At 39.7% G+C, this 27,004-nt stretch overlaps 1 protein-coding gene across 2 annotated transcripts in view; it reads right to left on the bottom strand.

Moving 5' to 3' along the window:
* SLC35F1 (solute carrier family 35 member F1) overlaps positions 1 to 27,004 on the bottom strand; it is a 401,538-nt gene that overhangs the window by 19,091 nt on the left and 355,443 nt on the right. For both annotated transcript variants that reach the window (XM_025382917.1, XM_025382918.1), the window contains exons 4-7: positions 26,022 to 26,181; positions 17,862 to 18,018; positions 15,934 to 15,986; positions 7,978 to 8,132 (exon numbers count right to left, since the gene is read on the bottom strand). In XM_025382917.1, the coding sequence (XP_025238702.1) occupies positions 7,978 to 8,132; positions 15,934 to 15,986; positions 17,862 to 18,018; positions 26,022 to 26,181 (525 nt within the window). The remainder of the gene's footprint in view (positions 1 to 7,977; positions 8,133 to 15,933; positions 15,987 to 17,861; positions 18,019 to 26,021; positions 26,182 to 27,004) is intronic.

Here is a 27,004-nt window from a genome sequence, read left to right as displayed (position 1 = left end):
CAAGACGGAAGCCTCAAAAGGGGCTGTACTGTTACAGTGCAGGGGAAAGCCAAAGTCAAACGTTCACAGATCTTTCACCTTGGTATTCCGTGTGAAATGCTCTGGGCTTCAGAGACACCAGTCTCCCTAATTCTCTTCTCACCAGCAAAACTTTAAAAAGTATTGTAGAGTCATAAAAGACTAAGTCTTAATTTTTAAATCTCCTATTTCTAATTACATTTGGGCACTATGAGCTTAACATCCACAGCCTTTTAAGATACAAGAAACCTAACAGGCTACTTATGAGGACATTTTAAAAAATAAGAAGTGAAGTATTGTTTTTATTATGCTCATCAGCTGCCACAGGTTGAGGCTGCCTGCCCTGGTTTCAAGTGCAGTGACATTACTGAGATTGCTCACTGCCACAGAGGATTGGCTCAAGATACTGATTCATGTCTAATGAAAGATTCCACTCTTAATGAAACTTTCCAGTCTCTGTAAACTCTCTGGCACTGGGACTCAGATGTTAAGGATAGTTGAAATTGCTGTCTACTAAAGTTTTAGTGTTTTGGAACCTTATCCTTTGCATTATCTGCCTGGTGATATTTGCTGTTTCTATCATCTTCACCTATAAATAAAAAGTTATGCACCCAAACAGTGGCTGGCACATAACAGGTACAGAATAAATAAATATTATCTGGATATCTTTCTTTTAAATTTAATGCATAATAATATGTTATTATAATGACCTCAGGTCCAGAGTTTCTAAACTTTGCTTGCCAAATCTCTTATAGCAACCACCACAACAAAACACTAAGAGAAGCTGGCACATGTGGGATGTAATTTTAGGAGCTGACGGGGAGGGTCAGGGTGGATCATGGAGCTCTACACCTGTCCTCATAGGATGTCACCTGGATTGCCAGCACAGGCTGCTGACATTTAAAAACTTTTCTGATTGTTTTGTAACTCAAAGCAATTATTTAAAAATTATCTGGTATAAATATGAGACTAAGACATACAGAATGCTTTCTAATGAAAACATGCACATGAAATCCCACAAAATTCACATTAATCACACTACCCGGAATAGTTGGAGTTGCGTTTTGGATAAATGATTTTGAAATCTCTCTCTCTTTTTTTTTTTTTTAGTAATTATTTGTATGATAAAAACACTCTCCTCATGCAAGAATAGTTTTATGGAGCCCATACCTTCCTAAGATATTCTTCAAATAGGATAATCTGTGGCTTCAGGCTGTTCAGCATGGAGAGCCACATAAGCCAATGGCCCAAGTGACGTGTTTAAAGGGGACTTGGAGACTACTTATGATGTTCATTTTTGTCTGTTAGTTTCTAGTTTATTTTAATAAAGTTACAAAAATAATGTGTCCTTATGAAATTACTCTCAACTGTATTACAACAATTTTGTGGCAATATTAAGCCTTGACATGTTAATAGTAGATGCGTGAAATAAGCCATCGTCATTTAAATGTCAGGCAAAAAGGAATTTTCTATATATTTCATGTCAGCTGCTATTTTGCTCAAGAATGTTCAGCACACGATGGCATACAGTGAAAGAACTGATTGGTATTTTACTTTAACAACCCTCAGATGTTTTGTATTTCTGATTGTCACCTAAAAATTCCATGGTAAGCAATAAAGGAATCAAATAATTCAGTTGAAAATGCCTAACACAATGTTTTCTACATTTCAATGCATGAGACCCCAGGCTTGCCTTTTCAAACAGGAAAAAAGTTGGAGAGAACTCATACAAAATTGTTAAGCACTACATCTAGTTACAAAATCCTAGAATAAGGTTAATAGTCCAAAAATGTAATGAGATAGGAATTACTAATCCTGAAACACATGTTTAAGCAGAGAACCGTATCACTGCTGGTCACCTTTTATACATTACCTAACTTAATCCCGTCTACATTTCCATAAGGCAAATCTCATCACCTTGAAATTTAGAGAGAATAAGTAACTGGCCCAAATAACTTAAAGCATACACAGAAGCCAGTTTAAATCTAGGCTCCTTGGACTCTGAAGTCTATGCTCTTTTGGCCACACTATGCTGCTTAATTCATACTTTACATGGTAGATGTTGAAATAGTTTTCCCACTCCAATTTATTCTCTCTCCACATGATTTAGTGTTTTCTTTATTAAAATCACATACTAGCAAGAAACCTGAACTACTTTAAACATCAGTTAGGAAATTCAACAGAGCACAGTGTCTGTAGGCAGAGAATGTGTCTTCACTGCCCAGACACAGCTTCTGAACCACATGTCCACACATCCCAGCTGACCTGGCTTCTAGTCAGTATACCCATATTGTCCTGGTAGAATTAGTACTAGTCCCATTGGGGTAGGCAGAATAATAATCCCCCAAAGATGTTCACACCCGAATCCCTGAAACCTGTGAATATGTTACTTTACAAGGTAAAAGGGACTTTGCAGATGTGGATTTTGAGGTGAGGATATTATCCTGGATTATCTGGGTGGGCTGAATGTAATAGCGGGTCCAAAAGAGGGAAGCAGGCATGGCAGAGTCTGATTTGAAGACACCATACTGCTGGCTTTGAAGATGGAGGAAGGGGCCATGAACCAAGAAATGCAGGTGGCCTCTAGAAGCTGGAAAGGGTAAGGAAATGGATTCTCCCCTAGAGCCTCCAGAACCAACATACCTCTACTAATACTTAATTTTAGCCCAGGTAGGCTTCTGACTTTCAGAACTGTAAGATAGTAAATTTAGGTTATTTTTTAAGCCACTAAGTTTGTGGTAATTTGTTACGGCAGCAACAGGAAGCTAACATCCTTTCAATTTCAACAGTGTCTTGTTTGTACAATACTTATAAGACGGTAGACCTCAGACCAAGCTCTGACCTTGAAAAGTCAGTACACCCTCCAATGGAAAAGCCTCCATGTCAGTCTCTTCCTGGGCTTAGTTTCGGGGGTCTCTGAGGCCCAGGCAAGTTCATTTCCTGTGCTTTCTGTGGATGGCTATAGATTTACTGCTCTGGATTCAATAATGTTGTCAGGTAATAAATAATAGAAATACATAACCACTTCTCAAAGTCTTGTAAGATTTAGAGTTTGCAGAAGCACTATGCCTTTCAGATAGACGAATTTAGAATCAGATCATTTGCTTCCCAGGAACATGGGGCTTTACTGTCCAGTCAGCAGAGCAGTCAGCACAGCAGTCAGCACAAGAGGCAGAACTGTTGCAGATAGTGGAATGATGGGACGGAAAAGGAATGGATTTTTTCCAAGAGTGGAAAGTGAAAAAAAACCCCAAAAACCCAAATAATCAATGTTAGGCAGGCGAGCTTCATTTAGTCATTTAGTTCTGCGTGGATAAGCAACATCTGTGAAAAACTAGCCCTCTCCTCCAACATGCAGATATTTATAACCAGACCAGAAAGCTGCTTAAAGACATCATCATTAAGTTAAAGAATAATCTGTAATTGTAGACCATAGTAAAACCAAGTGAGCTCTCAGAGGTTACTAGGTCACTGGTCCAATCCTCAGCACAGCAGCTGAGGCCCCTTGGTCCTCTCTCACATCAGTGTCCTGCTTCCTCTAGCCATGGAAACTCCTGCTTCCCAAGATAGTCTATTGCACTTTCAGGTACTTGTTAACAATGTGTCTTTATATTTAGCAATAAGTTTGTAACCTTCACCCTTTGGTCCCAGTTCTACCTGCTTGCAGCCATGTATGGTAAGTCTGAACCAGGGGCCTAACCCTGGCTGCACCCTGGAATCACCTGGGGAGTCTTTAAACCTCTGATGCTTGGGTGCTTAGAATCGGTGAGAGGGGGACCCAAGCATCAGTATTTTTATTTATTTATTTATTTATTTGTTTGTTTATTGAGATGGAGTCTTACTCTGTTGCCCAGGCTGGAGTGCAGTGGCATGCTCTTGGCTCACTGAAACCTCTGCCTCCTGGGTTCAAGCAATTCTCCTGCTTCAGCCTCCCGACTAGCTGGGATTACAGGTCCCTGCCACCATGCTCAGCTAATTTTTGTATTTTTAGTAGAGATGGAGTTTCACAATGTTGGCCAGACTGGTCTCGAACTCCTGACCTTAGGTGATCCACCTGCCTCGGCCTCCCAAAGTGCTGGGATTTCAGGTGTGAGCCACTGTGCCTGGCCACATCAGTATTTTTTAAACTCTTAGTTTAAGCTTACTGACTAAGCCCTTTTCCATACAACATTTCATTTAGTTTAAAGACGCCTCTCCTGGTGGAAAAATTCAATCCCTAAGGGTAACATACTGTGTAATTCCATTTATATAACATTTTGAAATGACAGATTTATAGGAATGGAGAACAAACTAGTGATTTTGAGGAGCTGGGGGTGGGTGAGGGAAGTAGGTGTGGTTATAAAGGGCAGCATGAGCAATCCCTGTGCTGATGGAAATGTCCTGGATGTTAAGTGTATCAGTGTTAACATCCTGGTATTGTACTACAGTTTTGTGGGGTTTTTGTACTACAGTTTGGCAAGATGTCATCACTAGGGGTAAGTGACAAGGTAAAGGGTATAAACCAAGAATAAAATTCTAAGGTCCCCCAACCATCTGGATGGACCCTTCCTCTCAGCCAAAGGCATTCCAAAGTTAACCTGAAAAGCTAGTTCAGGCCATGATGGGAAGGGGGAGTTGGGCATGCCTCACTATACCCTCCTTCCTTTTGGAATTCAGGAAGAGCCAACTGGCATTAACATCAACACAGACCTTAAATATGATAAGAAACATTTATAATCTATTCTCTCTGAAGCCTGCTACTTGGAGGCTTCATCTGCATGATAAAACCCCAGTCTTCACAACCCCTTATGGTAAAGCAGACATTCCTTCCTACTGATAATAACTCTCTCAACCAACTGCTAATCAGAAAATGTTTAAATCTAACCTGTGACCTGGAAGCCTCTGCTTTGAGTTGTCTGGCCTTTCCAGATCAAACCAATGTAAATCTTACATGTATTGATCGATGTATTATGTCTCCCTAAAATGTATAAAAAGCAAGCTGTTCCCCAACCTCCTTGGGCACATATTGTCATGACATCCTAAGGCTGTGTCACAGGTGCACCCTTAATCATGGCAAAATAAACTTTCCAAATTGATTGAGACTCACAGATACTTGGGCTCACAGGGGTTAACTGGGCTTTCTCTATTATTTCTTAAAAGTGCATGTGAATCTACAATTATAGTCAATTTTTAAAAAGGCAATAGAAATAAATTTTAACTAGAAGAAATGACTACTCTGTTGGATCAATTCCTGCTTTAAGAAAATTTATCTTTCAAATAGTAACAAAATGTATGTGTATTTTGCCATACCAAAAAATACCCCAAATCATTGCTGTATGAAATAAAAATATCCATTACAATTCTAAATTAGTGAATACAGTAATTTAATTTTCAGAAAACAGAGTTTCCCTTCTGATGGCATAATGGGGGGTTACTACATGGTTTCCTCTTCAGCAAAGTTACTTATCCTCAGTGAATAGGAGCATACAAATAATAGGAGGAGAGGATGGATTGCAGAGAATTAGCATATCAGCCCTCTCATTTTCTGATGCTTGTAAATTTGAGGAACCCCAGGTTTAACCCCACATCAGCAGAAGTGTGGGAAAGGACAGGCTCAGACAGGAACAGGCGCTGTTCGAGTATACTCTTATCAAGGACAGTGGTTCTCAAACTCAGAGGGCATCAGACTGCCAGGGGGAACCTGTTACCAGCCACACTTCCCCAGACACATCTCCAGATACTAACTCTGTGGCTTAGAGGTGTGGCCCACAAATCTGCATTTTTATCAAGCACCCCAGTGAAACCAGACTTTCAGGAACACTGTTCTCAGGCATGCTGGGAGCTGGCCTGGATCTGAACCGCCCAAGCAGTGACTGCAGTCCTCAGCAGAACAACAGATTTTAATCATCTTTCCTTAAGGAAGATTAAAGGGATTCTTCTAGTTCAGAAGCTTATAAAGTAAATTACAAGATTAATTGCTAAGAACTGAGTTCACACCAAGTAATGGACTAGATGTGGATGCTTAACTGAGGAGGAGAGAAGAGTATTGCTGGCCACCTGCTGTGAGGATGAACCCACTGCCAGGTGCTCCCCAGAGCTCTGGAAAATGACTGGATGTGTGAGGAGGGGGATTTTGAAGGAAGCTGGTCTTCCTGCACTGGTTAGGAGCAGTACGAGAGGTACATATTGTGACCTTGCTTTTTACTCTTTATGAGGACCAAGGTAGCTTGGGAAACAGCTTGTTCCATACAGACAAAACAAATTGCAAACAATAAACATTGCCCAGTCCTAGATACTTTCTCTAAGCTCTTAGTTTTGCCACTGTATTTGGCAAAAGGCTTCATATAAAATAGGAACTTGTCGGGGGAATGGAGAGATGATAGCTAGAGAGTACAAACTTTCAGTTACAAAATGAGTAAGTTCTGGAGACCTAACCTACAGCATGATGATGATAGTTAATGGTAATCTGTACTTGAAATTTGCCAAGAAAGTAGATCTAAAGTATTCTCACCACACACACACACACACACACACACACACACACAGAAAAAAGGTAACGATGTGAGGCGATGGATATAATTAGCTTGATTGTGGCGAACATTTCACAATGTATACATACATCAAAAAATCATGTTGTACATCTTAAATACTGTATATAGTACAATTTTTATTCTTCAGTTATACCTCAATAAAGCTGGAGGAAAAATAGGAACATTATTCCTGTCTGCTGTCACAGCCACTTTCTCAACTTGTACCGTCTCTCAGATCTGTTTCTGATCCTCCTAGCTACTAACCAGCTTCATTTGTATTCTCTTTTTCACCTGTGTCTGCCCTTTTGCATTGGTTTCTTGGCTATGACTTTTGCTTTTCTCAGTAGTAATCCTGATGATTCACTTCAGCTGCTTTGCCCCGGTCATGTCAAGTACATGCTCTTTTTAGCTTATTGTTTCTCCAGGAACGTCTATACCCAGTTTCATCTGGATGAAGATGCTTTGCTCACCAAGGTGCCCCATCAGCTGGCCACCCCCAAGTGCTGCAGATGGTGGCTGTAATACCATTGGTGAGGAACTTGGCTAAAAGTGGCCAGAGTAGTGTCTCTTTTCTTCTGCCTCTTCTTCTTTCAGCTGTCCAAGTTTGGTCTTATCTGCTTGGACATTCCATATTTGGCCTGTTTCACACTGGGTCATAGTCCCTGTTGACTCTTGTCTTATAGGACTAGTTAAGGAATGGCAAGTGGTATCTTCTCGCATGTCAATTCTAATTGATTGTTATTGGCAGCAGCGAGTGTGGGGTTAAGAGGAGTAGGATCTGACCTCAGTGTGCCATAATCAATTAGTCATGCTCCCTAGGGTGAAGATGTGGGCAGAGTTTTGCATTCTGAGAGGCTGACATTTTTGGACTGGACAGTTTCTTCTTTTCTTTAGGGCTGATGCATTCACTGCCAGTGCCTCTCATGATCTCTTCGCATTCCTTTACTCAAACCCCAATCTTTTAGTAAAAAAACTATTTCTAGTGCATTAACATTTTCCATTCATATTTGCTATAAAAATATCTGCAAAGCAGAAACTGCAGGAATTGTGTCTTTTCTCCAAAGAGAACATACTCTGCCAAGGCCTTTGGCAGAATCCATTTGCAGCTGTAGTTTGGGAATTGTACAACTCTTCCTAGGTTCATATTGGAAAAAGAGTAGCTTCTGGGCTGAATGTTGTCAGGAAAACTGTCCCCAGTATTCAAAAGCTCTTTCCTTTATGGCTGTTTCTTATCTCTTACTATCAATTGTCCATAGTTACTGATCTCATAGGACAAAATGTCTCTGTCTTATAATTGAAATGTGAATACCCAAATCATGGAGGTTCGCACACCCGGTTACATTCTTATTCCCTACACAAAATCAGGGCATTTGACATCCAGGCATTCCTACCCATGTTCATTGTTTCCTACAAAGTATCATCTTCACAAAGGAGCACTCACTCAACTTACCTTGTAGTGGAAGAGAAACAATCCACAGAACAGGCTGTACAAGTCTGCTGTGAGCAGAGAGAGGTTGACTGAAGTGGCGCTGGTTTTCTTTATGACGACTGGCATAAAGCTGTAGAGACCAAACATGCAGGCACTAAAGCCAACGTAGAGCAGTCCTGGGGGAAGAGTAAAGAGAAGGCAGCGTCAGGGCCTCCTCCAGGGCATCTTCAGCATCCACAGCAGGAAAGAAGGGGAAGAGGGCACACCACCTGTCACTCACACAAGGCAGTTTCTCTTTCCCCCTATTCACTGGTGCTTATTATTGGATAACACAGTACAAAAATAAAATAAGATCAAAAAATAAAAATTTAAGTGTGAAAAATGAACTAATCTGCTTCTTATTGCATTGCTGACATTTTGCTTCTTCTGGGAAGGAGTGCCTCTTAGTGGCGATAGTCAGAACACAGAATCAAGGTTTTTGAATTCTCCCAATTGTGCTGTAATCAGCTTTTGCTATTCATCTATTTTTAAACATTTTTTTTAGCTCTTAGTTTTTAATTTGAGTAATAGCAACAAAACCGCTTGCTATCATGTATTGCCCACAATGATGAACAACTATGTAGTCTTTAAAGTTGAAGAGCTTGCATGTCAAAGAGACCTGGACTTAGAATACTGAATTGGAATCTTGACTGTGTGGCTTTGGGTGGATGAATTCATTGCTGGGAACACAGGATGATCTGTCAGTCTCTTCCAGATTCGTGAATTCTGTTCTGCCCTACCCACAACACACAGAGTCCTGCCCTTCCATCACATATCCTGGCCTACTGTGAACTCTCACATGTGGGCTTTCATGACCTTAAAATATTATGTGGCCAATCTCTCATCCTCAAAATTTCTCTCTCTTTCTCTGTAATTAAGCCTAGACATGGGTACTCTATTTTGCAGGGTCCCAAGCAGGAGTTTACAGCTAAATCTGTACTTTCCCCAAATGTTGATACAATGCAAATGTAAAAAAAAAAAAAATAATAATACTCTTTTCTCTACCTTGAAAGAATAAGGCATAGGATAAGCATAAGTGCTACAATTCAGTGTCTGCCTGGGCATTACAACATAATAAAAACAAACTTTCCAAAGGAATTCTTGATTAAATGTGTCTGGTGTGGGCTGTGGGCAGATTTGCTTCCTCTGACTTATGGATTTTGGGGAGTGTGGTAGGTACCGAATATCTGGTCTTTCTGACTATGAAGACCAGGGATTCATCCAAAGATAAATTGGGTTTGCCCATATGAAAAGTGCTTAAGGGCACAAAATCATCATTGCATATGAAAAGCCACATCAGATCTACAAGAAAATTATTCTGAACATAAGTAAGTAAACTCAGTACAACAGCCCCCTCTAGCGTGGTGGAAGTGCCCTCAGATGAAGGGGGACCAGCCACTTTCCTATTTAGGAAAGGTAAAAGTCCTATGCATAGATTCTATCGCAGTAATATTAGTTTGGTTTTTAATTCCAGAAGTTTGAATTCCCTAAAAATGGATAGTTTTCCTGGATGTGTTTTCATGCTACTTGTAGTTCATTTTCCTTTTAACCAAGCTACTAAAAATGCAATAAATGTTACATAACTTATGACTAATACATGAAAAGACATAAAAATTAATTTGGTACTCCTTAGAGAAATCTGTGACAAGATCCATCCTTAGATTAATCCACTAAAAATAATAAAACTTGATAAGAACACAGTCTAGGCAACAGAGCCTTGTTTCTTTTTTTTTTGTTTTGTTTTGTTTCTTGAAGGTGTCACTAGTTTAAATACCATGACTGGGTTAGAAAGTTCTAGAATAATACCCTTCCATCATTTTGCGTGGACTTTGACTTGTGGGCTCTGTTGGTAGATTCACTCATTAATTCAACTATTATTCTCTGAGTACTAACTATGCCCTGAGCACTCTGCTATGGGCTAGGAACAATGAAAAACAGGATAGACAGGAAGCTTAGAGTTGCTATTAATGCTATGCAGAAAGACAAGGGTTTCTTAAAGAGAATGGCAGGAGCTTGCTTTAGACAGGGTGGTGGGGTAGGGCTACTTTGTGGAGGTGGCATTTACCTCAAGTGCTGAAGGACCAAAAGGAGACTGCCATGAGAGGAGCCAAGGAAACCTGCACATGAAAAGTTCCTGAAAGGGACAGGGCCTCAAGTGTTCCAGATGCTGACCAAGGCCAGAATGGCTGAGCAGAATGAAGAGAACAGGCAGAGGAAGCTGGAAAATTGGGAAGGGAATGGATTATGCAGGGCTTTGCAGGTCTTGGAAAGGAATGTGTATCTTATTCTAGTTGTACAAGGAAGCCATTGAGGAGTTCGCAGCAGGTGACTAAAAGAATCTGATCTACATTTTCAAAAGATGATTTTGGCTACTCTGTGGAGAAGGGATTGGAAGGAGAAAAGCATGGGACCAGTTACAAAGACTAGTCAGAATGGCGGTGTCATAGTCCTGGCAAGAGAGGCTGGTAGCTTGCTTGGTTTTACTTGAAACGGCAGTAGAGAAGGGAAGTGTCTGGGTTTGTGAAGATTCAACAGGCCCTGGTGATAGCCTGATGTAGGTGGTGAGGGAAAGGATAGCATGAAGCATGCCCAGGGGTTCTGGCTAATTTAGAAACTGGGTGAACTGTGACGCCATGTACTGAGATGGAGGGTGCTAAAAGAGGACCAGTTTTCAGGAGAAATAAAATGCTCCATTTTGAGTGTGTTGTTTTAGACGCTTATGCATTATCCAAAAGGATCTGTCCAGTAGGGAGCTGGATCTATAATTGGAGGACTCAGAGAAGTGGTGAGATTTTACAAGCCCAGTTGGTGGGCAAAAGAGAGTAGGAAAATAAATACATGGAACTTTGCTAACCATCCTACCTTAGGATGCTTCCAGCTAAAATATTCTCAACCTATTTTTAAATACTGCAGAAATTAGAGGTAGGGGGATAGGAGTGGAATATATACACTATCACAATTGACAACTAGGTCAACCAATGTTTTTGCGTGTGAATATACTGTTTCCTAAGCAAAGCATAGCCAGCCTAGTTAACACATGATTAAATTGAGAGTTGGAATGCAGCATCGCTGCCCTTTCTTGACTGTTCTTAGATGGACATTAGATAGTTAATGGACATTAACAATGCTTCTGAAAGTCCACCTTTCTGTCCAGGTAGGGTTTTCAATTGATCAGCATGATCATACAAATGAACTGAATTGCTTTTTGACTGACAACTACAAAATGGCTGCAGTAAGTACATTTATAACAGAGTATGTGTATAAACATTTCCTCTTGGAATGTTCTCTCTGTCACTAAGGATAGAATTTGGTCACTCTTGTGCTTATGAACTAACGTAATTTAAGCTACAGAGATGGGAAATACTATTATCAGCTAATATGGATTGTGCACTTACTATGTGTCATGTACTTTATGTACAGTAATTAATCTCCACAACAGTATAATGCTGATAACTATTGCTATCCTCTTTATATAGGTTAGGAAATAGGCTTATAGATTCAAGAAACACAGTCCATACTGGGTTAAACAGAGGATATGTTATATGGAGTACAAGTTACAAAGGTGTTCAAATGGGTGCTGGGGAAACAGGGATGGTGAGACAACCTGAAGATTAGCAATAGCAGGGAGTTACTCACAACCCAAGAGCTAGGGAAATACAAGAGGAAGGCCACGTTACCCGGGGTCAGAAGTTAGGGAAGCCCAGCAGGGGTAGAATCACAGAGGAGACTCAGCCACATCTAGAGGAGATCTGACCCCAAACAGAGGGATACAGAGAGAAACACCGGTTTCTTTCTTTCTCCCACCTCCAATCTCCCTCGACTGCTTCCCATTGGCCAAAACTGACTGGAATCCAGTCGACAAGGGAGGCTGGGATGTGGATTTGCATAAGCAGAGCAGAGGAAAGGGTGAAAGATGGATCTGTGAATAAACAGGCAAAAGACCAGCTTATAGAGGTTAAGTAACTTGCCCTTAGGTCACACAGGCAGCCTGACTTTAAATTCTGAGTACATAACACTCATCTATATTGTTTAATTATTATAAAGAGAAATAAAGTTTTGAAGGAACATCCTATTTGACTCTAACCAATATCTCAGTTAATATATTATATATATATCTCTAGAGAGAGAGAGTTACTATATATATAGTATGTATCTGTATAGGCTACATATATTTGATCTCATCTTTTTCTTTGGGAAAAAGAAAAAAAAAGATGCTCTGACGAGCATCACCTCAACTCCCCAGGCCTCAGGTTCAACATGGGTAAAAAGAAAGGTATACTTTTTTTTTTTTTTTGAGACAGAGTCTTGCTCTGTTGTTCAGGCTGGAGTGCAGTTGTGCGATCCCGACTCACTGCAACCTCCACCTCCTGGGTTCAAGCGATCCTCAGCCTCCTGAGTAGCTGGGACTATAGGCATGCACCACCACACCAGCTAATTTTTGTATTTTTAGCAGAGACAGGGTTTCACCATGTTGGCCAGGATGGTCTTGAACCCCTGGCTTTAAGTGATCCACCCACCTCAGCCTCTCAAAGTGCTGGGATTACAGGTGTGAGCCACTGTGCCTGGCCAGGAAAGGTGTATTCTTAATTATCCTCTAGGTCTTTTCCTGCTCTGTAATCCCATAATTCCATATTCAGGGAGAGGCCAAATCTTTTGTTTTGGCCTCCAGGAAAAATACTAAAACCAAAACCAAGACAAGCATCAACCACAACATCAAATTGAAGAAGGTTCCTGCATACCACAAGCCTGTGCTCACTGACCTGCAACACACTTTTTCTTTCCTCTGACATTTGACTTTCACATCGATTACACTTGTTCACACATCCTTTAGCACAGTATGACCCACAGTATGACAGTATGACCCATGGGATAAAGGGAATGTTTAAGTTGTTTATTAGACTTATGAATGTGACTCTAACATTCCCGCTCCCCAGGAGGGTATTCTACTGTATGAGGTCATACGTTTGACTTGAATTTACTGATTAGATCATCACAACCAGTCTTTCTGTTCAGTAGAGTAAAACAATGGAATAAAAACAAACAACAATAACTATTATCCTCTTGCTTTTAATTGCTCTGTATTTTGCAATTGACCAGTGTTTTAGGAAAATAACAAAATCTGTCTTTAAAAGTGCTTTAAGCTAAGAAAATAGAAAACATGTATCCCAAAGGAAAAAAATAGAAAACACATTTATTATCCCAAGGAAACAAAAACAACAACCATCTTTCCACTTTGATAAAATGGCAACCACATGAGTTATCTAAGAGATTACACAAGGTTAGATTACTAATGTGGAGAGTGGGGAGGCAGAGAAAATCATTGACAGACGCTGAGAAATGAAGATCTCTTGGATTCTGTTCTCCTAAACAGAAGAATGTGAGCTTTCCACCAGGACATAGTCATCAGAGCTTGGCCTCTCAGGTGATTTCTCAAGGAGTGTGGGGTGGGTTTGAGAGGGTGCTGACCTTCCCTTGATGTCTCCCTGCCTCTCTGGCCCATGAATTGCAGTGGTTGCTATGCCATCTCCCAGTTCCACAGAAAGAAAGTGCAATGTTAAGCTTAAAGTCTCCTGCCATTGTCTCCACTGCTTCCCTTTTGTCTGTATTTTGTGAGATGAGAGAGGAAAGAATAGGACCATCTTTGTTGCTTGTCATTCATTCATTTGCTCACTTAGTAAACATTTATCCCCTGCATGCCATGTGTCTAGAATTGAGCTAACAACAGAACCTTGCAGTAGGTCAGGGCGAGAAAATGAGGGCCAAGGAGGCCCTGGTGTAAACACATCCAAATGCAACCCTACAAATGCTTCAGAAAGAGGAAGATGAGTATTTGATTTCCCCTCTAGGCTATTTTTTGTTGATACATAATAATTGTACATATTTCTGAGGTACATGTGATATTTTGATACATGCATGCATTGTGTAATGATCAAGTCAGGGCAATTGGGATATCCATCACTTCAACCATTGATTAATTTTTTTGTGTGTGTTGGGAACATTCTAAATCTCTTCTAGCTATTTTGAAATACACAACAAATTATTGTTAACTATAGTCACCCTACTGTGCTATGGAGGCCATTTTGGCCTCATTTCCAATCAGAAATTGAATGGATGGCTCTGTAATGTGTTCCTTTTACACTGTCCTTCATCATCTTCAACTATAGGGGACTGACGTTTTAATGGCAATATGAGAGCTCAGAATAAAACTATCTTTTGTTGACTCATTTAACTAACACTGAATTATAACAGAACCTCAGTGGATATGCACATGGCATCCACATAGTTTGAGGACAAATTCTTTTTGATCATTACTATTATCATCAATATAAAATTAATTTATACTCATGGACCACTGCATGTGAAGTGCCACCAACAGGTAACATTTTGCTTTCTGGTGTTGTGGGTCACAAAGACAAATGCTTTCTGTAACCTGCATCTGGTTTCCTTTCCCTGTTGCCCTCCTCTTCTCTCTCCCCTTGCCCTGTTGATTTTCCTTTCATTATATCATTCTATAGCACAACTGGAGAGAAATTAAACGGCAGGACTCTGAGACACAGGTCTGGTCAGCCCTCGAAATCACTAGAGAGAACCCCTAGGGAGAGTCAGGCACAAATCTGTGGCTCACAGTGTGCCTTCAGAGGGAATGATGTCTGCAGTTAGTTGGCCTCATGTGCTTAGGGGATTGGGACAGGTAGGTAAAGTGACGCACGGGAGTTTATGTTTTTATTGTGTTTCCTTATGGACACAGAATTTGGCTAAAGCTGTATCAAAAGTCATAGAAGGGAGAGATGGCTCAAGCAGCCAGCTTCAGTGTGGGGAAGAGTCTGTAGCGCCCTCCCTTGCCACTTGCATTCACTCTGCACACATTTTCCATGCAATTCCATAAGCCACGTTATGTTCTGTGCTCACTGTGGAGACACGTTCTGAGGGTATTAAATGTCAGTCCCTTTTTTAGGGCTTGCTGAGATTGATCATTAGAGCATCTCCTAGTATCTTAAATCCTTGTCCTAAATTTCTTTGAGGAAAGTGGTTTTAGAAACAGGTGGAACCTGAAAAGTCCTGGATGACTTAACTAGCTCAAAGCATGTCTGGTATTTTCTAAGTCCATTTGGAGATCAATTAACCATTTCTTTTGTGCAAACTGCTCCCTTCTGAAAGGTTTTATGGGCTCAGAATGCCCATTACATTGTTTCCTTTCATGGTTTTTTGTTAAATTCAGTTTTTTTCCCTTTACTAAAGTAGCAATTTATTTTATTTTATTTTATTTTATTTTATTTTATTTTATTTTATTATTATACTTTGAGTTCTAGGGTACATGTGCATAACGTGCAGGTTTGTTACATATGTATACTTGTGCCATGTTGGTGTGCTGCAACCATCAACTCGTCAGCACCCAGCAACTCGTCATTTACATCAGGTATAACTCCCAATGCAATCCCTCCCCACCCCCCACCGCCATGATAGGCCCCGGTGTGTGATGTTCCCCTTCCCGAGTCCAAGTGGATGCAGCTGGAAACCATCATTCTTAGCAAACTATCACAAGAACACAAAATAAAGTAGCAATTTTTAACGGTCACATCAGTTTAGTGTTTCTTGGCCAAGGCAAATTGCTGTCATTTATGTGCTACCACTGCCTCAGGCCAGTTTTTTTTTTTTTTTTTTCTGTTGGTCTTTAACCTAATAACACACTTCTGTGTCTCCCCTAATGGCATCTTGGCGATGATAATGGGCAGAAGCTCAATTAGGAAACACTATGAATCATACAATTTAGTCTCTCAGAATGTGCAGGATTTCCTGAAATGATGAAGGGATTTCATTTTCCCTTGTCCCCTACCATTCTAAATCCCTTCCTTGTTTGTGCTCCACTCGACCCACATCATTCTTCAAACACATTTCTCAGGTTATAAAAAGAGCATCTTAGGTGAGCCAACTCCTTACCTATTTGCCAATCCCAGGGCACCTTTAACAGCTCCTTATGCTCCATTATAGCTCTGCAAATTCAAAGAAAATGAACCCGATGAGCAAGATTAGAATGCACTCTACTTTCGTTCTCTCTTTTTTTTTTTTTTCACTTATCAGATTTATACAAATAATGAAGCAACCAGATGAATTTCAGAAAGAATTTTGGGTCACGTAGAAGCAAGTCTAATTAGGCAGCCTGCGGTTTTTCCCTGAAGAACCTGGTCTGTGTGTGAGGGTGTGCCACAGGGCCCTGGGGAGCTCAACCCTTCCTGCCCTTCTCATCCAAACAGTCTGCCTGCAGCCTTTGTTTCTGCTTGACAGATGCTTTTTGAAAAGCAAACCGTGAGGTTCAGAAAATGTCTGTGCTTGCAGGTTTAATCAATTTCTGATTGAGCGTTTTCTAAGGGAATGATTCTCAAAGTTAAATGTACATGACAGCCATCTGGAGAGTGTGTTAAAATACAGTTTCCTGGTCCCAACCCTAGCAATTGATTCAGAGATTCGGTGAGATCCATGGATGTGCATTTCTGGCAAATTCTCATGTGATACCAGTGCTGCTGGTCAGAGGACCATATTTTGAGAACCACTGATCTAGAAGAGAATGGGGAGGTGGCATTGGCATCACTCCACCAGCATTACTTTGATTCCAGTGAGCCCTCAATATATCCCACTTGCCAAGGACACCCTAATGCCACTTCCATTATTTTGGCGGCAGTGTCCCCCAAAGGGAACACTCAACTCTAAGAGACTATAACTGAAGTAAATGAGCACTAGATCTCTGAACATATTTTTTGGACTCAAGAATAATAACCCACTAAAGAAGTCATCTATCTACAAAATGTTGGCTATGAATAGTTGAACTAGGTAATTCCTTTTCCTCTCACAAAGCTGACACACCAAATTTAGGGGCTTTAAAATGCCATCACTTTCAAAAATGAACCCCAAATAAATCCTTCTCAGACTGTGCCTTGTTTGCTGTGAAGTTTTTCACGAGTATCTCAAGACAACAAAATTTGGAGGATTGTTGAAACAGTCTATTTGTCAAACCTGTTTAAGGTGATGCCAAACTATCTTCCATAAATAATTTCAGACACTGAAGCCATGCAATTAGAAAGTGCTTGCTTTGTAGAAAGAGACTGGTAAAATCAGAATTACCTGTTTGTAGAAAGGGATTCAGTAAAATTTGACTGGAGGGTATACTATCATTCTTTATATCTTTCATGAAGCTAAAATATTGGTCTTTACCAGTGGAAAATTCTTTGATTGAAACTTATTCTCATAAAAAATTCTGAGGCAATAGTCAGTGATGACTTACCTGTTTCAGTTATAGAATTACTGCAAAACTGGTGCTTTTGACTTTGTGGTGCTTAGTGAATGTCTGTATTATATCTTCACCTTTTTAAGGAAAACAGAAATGCTAAATTCTAAGAGATAAATTTGAAATATGGTCCACCCTTGCAAATCCATGGGCAGTAAAATCACACATTTATAAAAGGATAATTTTAAACTATAGGTTTTCTACTGGTGGTTGTCACTAGTAGACAGAATGTTCCTTTCTGCAAATGCATTGAATTGGGGCATTTATGCTTAGTTTTTGTACTTCTCTAAGTAATAACCCACTCATTGGTTTCAGAGAATCAATCCTAATGCTTCTAACGCTTTCTAGCAAACTATCTTCAACGTTTTATAAAACATTAGGTGTTTTATAAAAATTTATATTAAAATTGTTTAATTTGGAGGAAATTTACTAATAAAGATATTGAGTTGGCAGATTTCATCAGTCCTTTGTACAGGAAGCTGGCGTCTGGATTCCAGCATTGATTTTTACATCCCAAGAACAAAAATTGTAAGAATAAGTCTTGACAGTCCCTCTACTATCTATATTTCTTGTTATTTTTACTCACAATTGAATTCCACTGAAAAATGCTCCAAAGAGACCAATCATTCCCAGGAATTCCACTCGGCTCAGGGTTCGGATGATGTATTCTTCCCAGACGTTAGAGATACCATAGAGTGTGGCTCCTCCTAAGACCAGAAGGTCCCCTACCAGCTTATTTTCCCCTAGGAACCAACCAAACAAACAAACAGAGGGAGCATCATTAAAACTTTCTTAACAAGAATCTGGCATCAGCAAATTGAGCTTCCCTTGCCTATTCTATTTTGACATTTTTATAGAAGTTTGTTTATCTGTGCTCTAGACATGTTCTGATATAAAAAGGTTGCCTATGTTGACACAATTAGAAGTCTTCTCTAACTAAGAAAGAGATCAGTCTCTTCCAGATCACACCCTGTCTACAAAGCCCACTATCTTCTGTCCAGGTATCAGATTTTCACTTATCAGATTTATACAAACATGAAGTGGCACAATCTCGGCTCAGTGCAACCTCTACCTCCCAGGTTCTAAGGGATTCTCCTGCCTCAGCCTCCCGAGTAGCTGAGATTACAGGCACCGACCACCACACCCAGCTAATGTCTATGAATATATGCTAATACATGCACAAGTTATGTTGGTTTCAGGACATTTTCCAGCAGTTTAGTGAACATGGTGTAGAACAAACAGAAGCAGCATAAATTTCCACCCTCTGCTATTCAGGGAGGGAAGCTATAACAGAAGCCGTCAAGACTCCATTTTGACCATGGGCAAAAGGTGTAACTGTTAGAAAATGAGAGTGAAAGGATTTATGGGTTGAAATTTTCAACTCCCCTGAGGTAAGTAACATAAGAGTGTAAATATATGAAATTCACTATCACATTAACATTTTTTCATTAAAAATTCTTTTTGTGTTAAACTCAATTTTGGGCTGGGCGTGGTGGCACACGCCTGTAATCCTAGCATTTTGGGAGGCCGAGGCAGGTGGATCACCTGAGGTCGGGAGTTTGAGACCAGCCTGGCCAACATGGCAAAACCTTGTCTCTACTAAAACTACAAAAATTAGCCAGATGTGGTGGTGGGTGCCTGTAATCCCAGCTACTTGGGAGGCTGAGGCAGAAGAATCCCTTAGAACAAGGGAGGTGGAGGTTGCAGTGAGCCAAGATTGTGCCACTTCACTCCAGCCTGGGGGAAAGAGTGAAATTCTGTCTCAAAGAAATAAATAAATAAAAATAAACTCAATTTTGGTTGATTTAAAACAAAATAAATGCTTTACCCAGGTATTTCCTAGAGTTGGGCAAACTTCCCACTCCAGGAAGTATGGAGCCAGGGAAGGAGGAGAGTAGAAATAAGCAGCTAGAATGACCTCCCTGGTGGGCTCTGTACCCAAGTGGTCTCTGGCTCTGTCCTGCATAAGTTAGCAGTGCAGGAGCTCAGCTTACCTGCAGCTCTGGGGCAGTGGAAGCTGAGGTTGGAAAGGGTGCTTACTCCAGCGTGATTCTAAGGAAAGGACTCACGATAGCTTAGCCCTGGATTTCCTGATGAGCCTGGGTTCTCACTGTTCAGTGGGGAGCACTGAGTGTTCTTTAGGTAGTGGCTTCACATCAGAAAATCTGGGCAGGGCTTGCGGAAAGACTTTGGCACGTGGTCGCCTTGAAAGATTCTATCTCTAAATGGTGCCACGTTTTCTAAGGGAACTTCCTTTTCCTGTCAAGGATTGGAGAGACAAGGGAAAAGACTCCGAAGGTAGCATTGTGCTGGAGTCATCCTCATGGGAATGGAGCTGAGAATGGGATTTTGTGAGAGCTGGAAGTTCTCTTTGGGTTCATGGGGAGTTAGGCATCACTGCCCAGGAGATGAGCTGAGAACTTGAGGAGGCCCTAATGAGAAACCAGACTTGGTGAGAGGTCCCTGGGCAGATCTTTTAGGAAAATTAAGGTTGCTGTGACAGAATGTAAAATCTTTGGCAACCTGATTAATCTTTTTTATGTGTCAACTATAAAATAATGACAAACTTTTAATTTTAAGTAGTTCATCTGAAGAATGACCCATAAAATAGAACGTATCTATAACTAAAATTGTAAAGTTATAATGAACATGATCCAGTGTCTTTTCACTCAGAAGACATTTTAGAGCCTTGTGATGACATGGGGTCATTATTATGAATATCAATTACTGTTGTACTAGTGAAGTGTGGAAGTGCTGCATAATATAATTCTTGGTTAATAAAATTAATTTTATAGAATGAATTGAAGAAAGCTAAATCATAATGACATATTTTAATAGAAATTAGGGAAGCATCAATCTACCTTTTAAAAGTCCTAAAAAGAGGACACACTATTTCAGTGAATAGTCTCACCAATATTTTTCAAACGCCACACGGTTATGGCCTCTTCTGTTAACTAGCCTTTGACTGTAAGAAATATACTCATCGGTACTTTGAGTTTTCACCAATTCAGTAATAATTATTGATCATCACAACACAATTTTGTGTAACCACAAGTTCACAAGTATTTTCTAAGTTATCACTAACAAAAAGATTAAATATTATTTATTATAATTTGCTGATAATTATATTTGTCAGTTTTTAAGTCATTTGAAAGTAGTACATATACATATAACATACATTAAAATTTAGTTAAACATAATTAACCAGAACATAATTTTATCCAATTATATAATGAAGTGTTTGATATAATAAAAAGTATAGGTACTAAGACTAATATTTTGTGTCTAAAATTTGTATCTAGTTAACTGGAAATTATAACATATTACATTAATAATATATAAAATATTAATATAGTTTATGTACTGTTAATGCAGTAGATACCTGACATGGTGATAGCAATTTTTGCACAATGTTCATGGGCAAAGTTATGCTAGAACATCTGTCATTTATGTGTGTATAAAACCACAATAGGTGATAATGATTTATAAATTTTGGGTAAATGGACACATTTAAAATTATGAAATGTCTGCCCAAACCGATAGTTCTCTCCCTCCTCTAAATTTCACAGCAATGGTATCTGTCTATGGCACCCACCATATTCCACTCCTTGTCTGTTACTTGTTAACTTGTGTATCTCATCTTCCCGCAGCCAACTGTTCTCTTACAAATTATGGTTGAAGGGCAGGGACTATGGCTCACTCAGCTGTATATTCTGTGTGGTCTCTAGCATGGACCCTGGAGCATTATACATGCTCAATAAAAAGCTAAATGAATTGAGTTGACTGAACATGTCTTAATACATCCTATGATAAATGTTTTCAGTGAGAACAGTTTTCAATTTATTGGTAGAGTTGGGTCCGATCACATCTCTATCACTTACTAGCTGTGTAATACTGGGCAAACTACAGAGTCTTTCTGAACTTCAATTTCCTTATTTTAAAATTAGGTTACTGTGAGAATAAAATAAAACATGACATGTAAAATGCTTAGCATTGTATCTGACACTTAGTAAATGTTCACTAAATGGTAGTTTAAAAAAGTGAATACATTATTTCCTGAACCACCTGTCTCTTTGGGTTGGGCATTTCTCATTTTGGATTGCTCCTTGATTCTAATCAACCTAGTTATAATTGTTTTGCAAAAACTGGCTTTCCTTATTAGATTTTTGTTTAAGTACTAGAAACATCATGTTTGGAGACATGTTTGTGTATGCGTGGTGGTGGGAGGAAAAAGGAAGGCTATTTGAAATCATGACTTACCACTAGGACAAGAAATAAATGGTGAGTTATACTATTCTAGAGTGTTGAAAGACTGTTAGTGCAGTTTCGGAAAATGTATCCATCCCATTGAATACATCTGCCTCTCAAATAGGGAGAACCAACTATCTCGTTTTCCTGGGACTCTGTTGGTTTTAGCACTAAAAGTTCCACATCTGGGGAACTTCTCCATTCTGGGCAATCTAGGGCAGTCACTTACATTAATTTACTATGATAAAACATCTTTACATTTGTTATAGAAGTCACAATTATGGAAAAAGAAGGACTAAGTGTTATAGCAGAAAGAATAATGGCTAAATTTCACATCTGGGCCACGTAATTTGGAGATGGTGTGTCCTTAAACATATTGCTTATCTTCTCTGAGGCTTGATTTCTTCAGCTGCAAGAATGACAATAAAAATTCTTTGCATAGTTAGGAGGATTAAATGAAATAATTTGTATTAAAGTACCTGGTACCTGTGGGCACTCAATAAAAAATGTCATTTTTACTTGATTTTGTTTGATTACCTGGCTCCTTGAAAATATTTTCTTTTCCTTGAAATAAATATAAAGTTAAGTGTAATAAAAAATTATTGTTGGCATCTAATATCTTTGATAAATGAACTAAAAGATGCAATAAATGTATTGTGTTAGAAAGAGGATATTTTGAAGGGCAAGAAGGATATTTCATAACAAGGAGTTATTTTGATTAGGTTTTATCTTAATCTTATTACCTTCTAACCTTGCCTTTTATATCCATTAAGTTTTCCCAGGCAAGTAGAGAACTCCTGGTGCTGACTCTTTTCAACTTTACTAAGTCATTTTTACACACTCCAACACATCTATAATATATATAATATTCTCAGAAGCCACTTCCATTGCCTGTTAATTGCCCCACACATCAGTAAATGCAGAGATGATCTTTCAGAGGAGGCCTATACTGCTGACATGGAGCCAAGGTGACAAAGAGAATACACGTATTAAGACCACTGATTTTTTACCAGTAAGCTTGGAAAAGACATTTCCTTCAGGTGAGCTCAAAGGGCGTCCTATAGTGGGTGATCAGTTGTACATGTGACACACATAGAATGAGAACATAAGTGCTGTTTGCATCCTTCCCACCACATACACCACTCTATAGTCTCTAAGGCAGAGTCTTCCGGGCTGGGGACTAGGGTGCTTTCTTTCCACCTCTGTCTAGAGTGGGAAAACTTGCTGGTCAAGTTTCAACAAAAGCCCTATTCCTGGCACATCATTCTGTGCCCCGAAACATATTTTGTACATGAAGTACTTAATGCCATCTAAGAAGTTTCCTTCAGCCAGACTTAAATCAAAACAAGTAATTCCTGGATAGCTAATGAAGAAACATGCTGACAAAGTAGAAGTAAAGAAATTGCTTTAATTATAAGGAAGTCAAAGAAACTCTGAAAGGCCAACATCAACGTGCTTGGAGACAGAATTGTCAAAATTCCAATGAAGATGAAACATAGATTAAGCATTATAAAAAGGAAGAAGTTAGACAGTCTCTTTTCCTGTGCAAAACTGTTGATACAGTGATGATAATTTTATTATTATTATTCTGATTTTTTTGAGATAGAGTCTTGGTCTGTTGCCCAGGCTAGAATGCAGTGGTGCAATCATAGCCCACTATAACCTTAAACTCCTGGGCTCAAGCGATCCTCCCGCCTCAGCCTCCCAAGTGGCAGGACTATAGGTGCACACCACCATGCTGGCTAATTTTTTCTGTAGAGATGAGGTCTCACTATGTTGCTCAGGCTGATCTCGAACTCCTGGCCTCAAGTGACCCTCCTGCCTTGGCTTCTTGAGTCGCTAGGATTTCTGAATGTGCTTGGCCTGGTGATGACATTTTATATGGAGTTGGATGCCTGACTTATGTTCTGGTGATTACCTGCAGTATTTTCGAAAAGTTTTGTGATCCTGGCTGATTAATGCAATTGAACCAACTCTGCCATAGAGGTGAAAAAAAGGAATATTTTTGATAATGATATATAACAATTTTAGGATTCTACTGACTTCAAAACCAGTGGGGTTTTTTTTCTTTAAAAAAATATGTTCTCTGTGATAGCTTAAATTGCTGCCTACTTTAATATTTTTATAGAGGCGGAGCATGTCCAATCATAATTTTATAAAATGAGTCCTTGGATCCTATATCTGGCCTGGTCTTAAAACATCACTCTATGTACTTGGGCACCATTTCAATACCACGGAAAGTGCTCCACACTGATAAAGATTAATTCTGTTAACACTGATGCTTTGTATATCACAAAAGCAATGATGCTGTGGGCCTTAAACAGATTCACATGCAGAAACCAAATTGCACTCCAGTATGTTTTAGCCACATCTACATTGTTTTTTAAAAATGACACTTTGGAAAGACTCTCAAACGGACTTACTTTCTTTTCCTTAAGTAGTTTTGCTTCTTTTCTAGCACTTCATTTAAAATCAAAACAACATTTTTTACAGGATTAATGAATACACTCTAGTGAAATCAATTCAAATTAGCTTAACATTCTAGGCTTAAATGTTCATCTTTATAGTTGACTATCGAATGCAAGATGATGGCCAAGATGAATGGCTGGGGTTCATGAAGGTAGAGTTTTTATAACTAAGTGTACTTGTTTCTGCTTAGCCTGTGTTTACACAGTGTGTGGAAAGCTGAGAAAGTGTAATTAAATTATGACTTTAGGCTGGCTCTGGTGGCTTATGCCTGTAACCTTGGCACTTTGGGAGGCCGAGGCCGGTGGAGCACTTGAGGTCAAGAGTTCAAGACCAGCCTGGCCAATGTGGCGAAACCCTGTCTCTACTAAAAATACAAAAATTAGCTGGGCGTGGTGGCAGGTGCCTGTAATCCCAGCTACTTGGGAGGCTGAGGCAGGGGAATCACTTGAACCTGGGAGACGGAGGTTGCAGTGAGCTGAAATTATGCCACTGCACTCCAGTCTGGGTGACAGAGCAGGACTCTGTCTCAAAAAAAAAAAAAAAATATATATATATATATATATATGTATGCATATATATGTATATATGTATATATATGTAATTATATATACATATATGACTTTAGAACAACTGGCCACATTGTATAAGACAAAAATATTATCTGGTCTGAAAAGATTATTCATATCAACATTACTACATGCATATAGCATAATATTGGCCCTTTCATATGACATCTATTGATCTGTTACGGAACCAGTGTTTCATAGAAGAGAATCTGGGAAACACTGAGGTTTTCAGATTTCTATTGAAGTGGGGACCGATGGTGTTGTGTAGGTGGTATGGATGTGTGAGGCTGAGGTTGTCTCTCTTTTGTTCTATGTTGTATCTTCAGCTCCCAGCAACATGGGACAGAGAAGGAGGCCTGCCCTGGAGGCCAGGGGCCTTGTGTTCCAGTGTCTGCTTTGTCAGCTCTGTGACTTTGGGCAACTCACTTGGTTTGGATGCATCTTGGTGTTCACATATGTCAATCATAAAGGAGCTGAACAAGGTCCTTTTCAGTTATAAAGTTCTATGGTGCAACATACATCACATCGTTTCAGAGACTTCATGTGACCTTGTCTCATAAAAAGAAATGGTCCACTTTTGACCCTTTATCATCTAATTTCCTAGAAGAAAGGGCAATTCCAAGAACTATAGAAAAGTGGATACTTTCTATCCCATTTCTAATGTTAACAAAGAAGGTCATTTTTTTTTCTGTTCCAAAAACCCTTCTGTAGCAAAAATTTTGGTACATTTTAAAGAACTCCAATGCTTTAAAAAGGGTCTTCTGGAAACCACCCTGGCTCAAGGCTCCCCCAGCAGATTCACAGCAATTTGATGAGTGAATCATGCAGCTTTACCTTGTAGGTTTATAAACTCTAATTGATACCAATAACCCCTCCTTGTAAAACAAATTAAAAACCGTGTGTGAGGAGACAGAACTTAACCCTCCCCACTAAAATTATGGAGCACTCCTAACTAGTCCTCAAACTTTATTTACTTGTGGGCCTATAAACCAACCTTCACCCAGTAGTTTGAAAGCTCAGTCTTTCTCTGGCTTGACAGAGAAAGGTTTGGGGTTGGGGAAATGTGTGGAAGGCCCTGTGACTCAGGAGTGAATTAACTCATTACCACCAACTCTACAAAGGACCAGGGCTTGGGCCAGGTAGCTGGTTCAGGAATGGATTGACCTCCAAAACATCTTCTTGGTAGGTCATGACTCTCAGTTTTAAACACTGTCTGTATGTTTCTGAATAGATGCAGAAAGGGCATGAAAGCTGTATTTTGCATCCTCATTCACTCAAGAAATATGCATTAAGCACCTCCTATGTGCCCCGTTTCAGGTGTGGGGAACAAACATGAACAGGACACAAAGAGTGGGAAATCCAGGTACCTAAGGTCCTTGTTTTTACCCAACTATGAACATTCCATTTCTTGTCTTGGCCTCACCCACAGAGGTAAGGAACCTGGTGAACATCCGAAGACTCACCTGCTCCCTGATGTCTTCCCACAAGCACATCTGCTCCCACCATGCAGCCCATTCCCAGGATGCAGACGACGATGCCGATGAAATGCACAGCCTTGTACCGGATCAGCAGGAAGAACCAGGAGAGCAAAATCACGACCGGGATCACAAAACAGTCCAGGAGCTATCGGGAGGGATGAAGGTAAACAACAACAGGAGGTTCAGGAGGAAGCTTTCCATGTAAAAGAGAAAAGTAATTTAGTTCTGCAGAAAGGGTTCTGTCTTTCCCCTGAACCTGAGATTTTGTGTAGACCCAGACTTGATGTAGTTAAAACAGAATCTGAAATAAATGGAAATTAGCTTTATTTATTTACTTAATTGTAAACATCCCCCAAACTTTAAGGGAAAGGGGAGAAGGCAAACTGATAAGACAGGCTGGTGGTGAAGAGTCTCCTGCCTCCAGGTGCTGGGGCAACTCTGCCTCCTGTCTTCTTCAGAGCCAGGCCATGCTCCACGGGAACACCTTTGGTTTGGGGAGAGTATACCCGGCCTTTTTACAGTGTCCCCCTATTTTACGAGAACATCTGGGAATACAAGGTGAGGGTGCAGAGGTCTTATAATGTTTTATAAATTATTAGAAATAAGACAAAAGTTGAATTTAACTTCTCCTGGACAGCTGTCTTCCTGCTACCAGTAAAAATTGATCTGTTCTTGTCATTTCATTCTTAAAATAAAAAAGTGCTCTAAATATAAATGCAAATTTATGAGCCTCAAAAGTAGAAATACTTAAAAGAACTATTAGAAACAATTTTTAAAAGAAAGTTGAATAGAGTATAGCAAAAAAATTTGATTTCATTTTTTAATATATTTTGTACAAATAGTGAGATTCCATCTGACACGTAAGTCCGAGGAGCTGATAGAGAATTTGCCCCAATTATGTAGAGAGATAATGTGGTGAAATCAGAAGACCCCTGTGCTAGGAGTCAGAAGACCTGAATTTGAGTACA

Source organism: Theropithecus gelada, chromosome 4 (assembly GCF_003255815.1).
Source record: "Theropithecus gelada isolate Dixy chromosome 4, Tgel_1.0, whole genome shotgun sequence".
NCBI lineage: Eukaryota > Metazoa > Chordata > Mammalia > Primates > Cercopithecidae > Theropithecus > Theropithecus gelada.
Note: the sequence above shows the minus strand (reverse complement) of the source record. Positions and strands in the feature narration are given on the sequence as shown.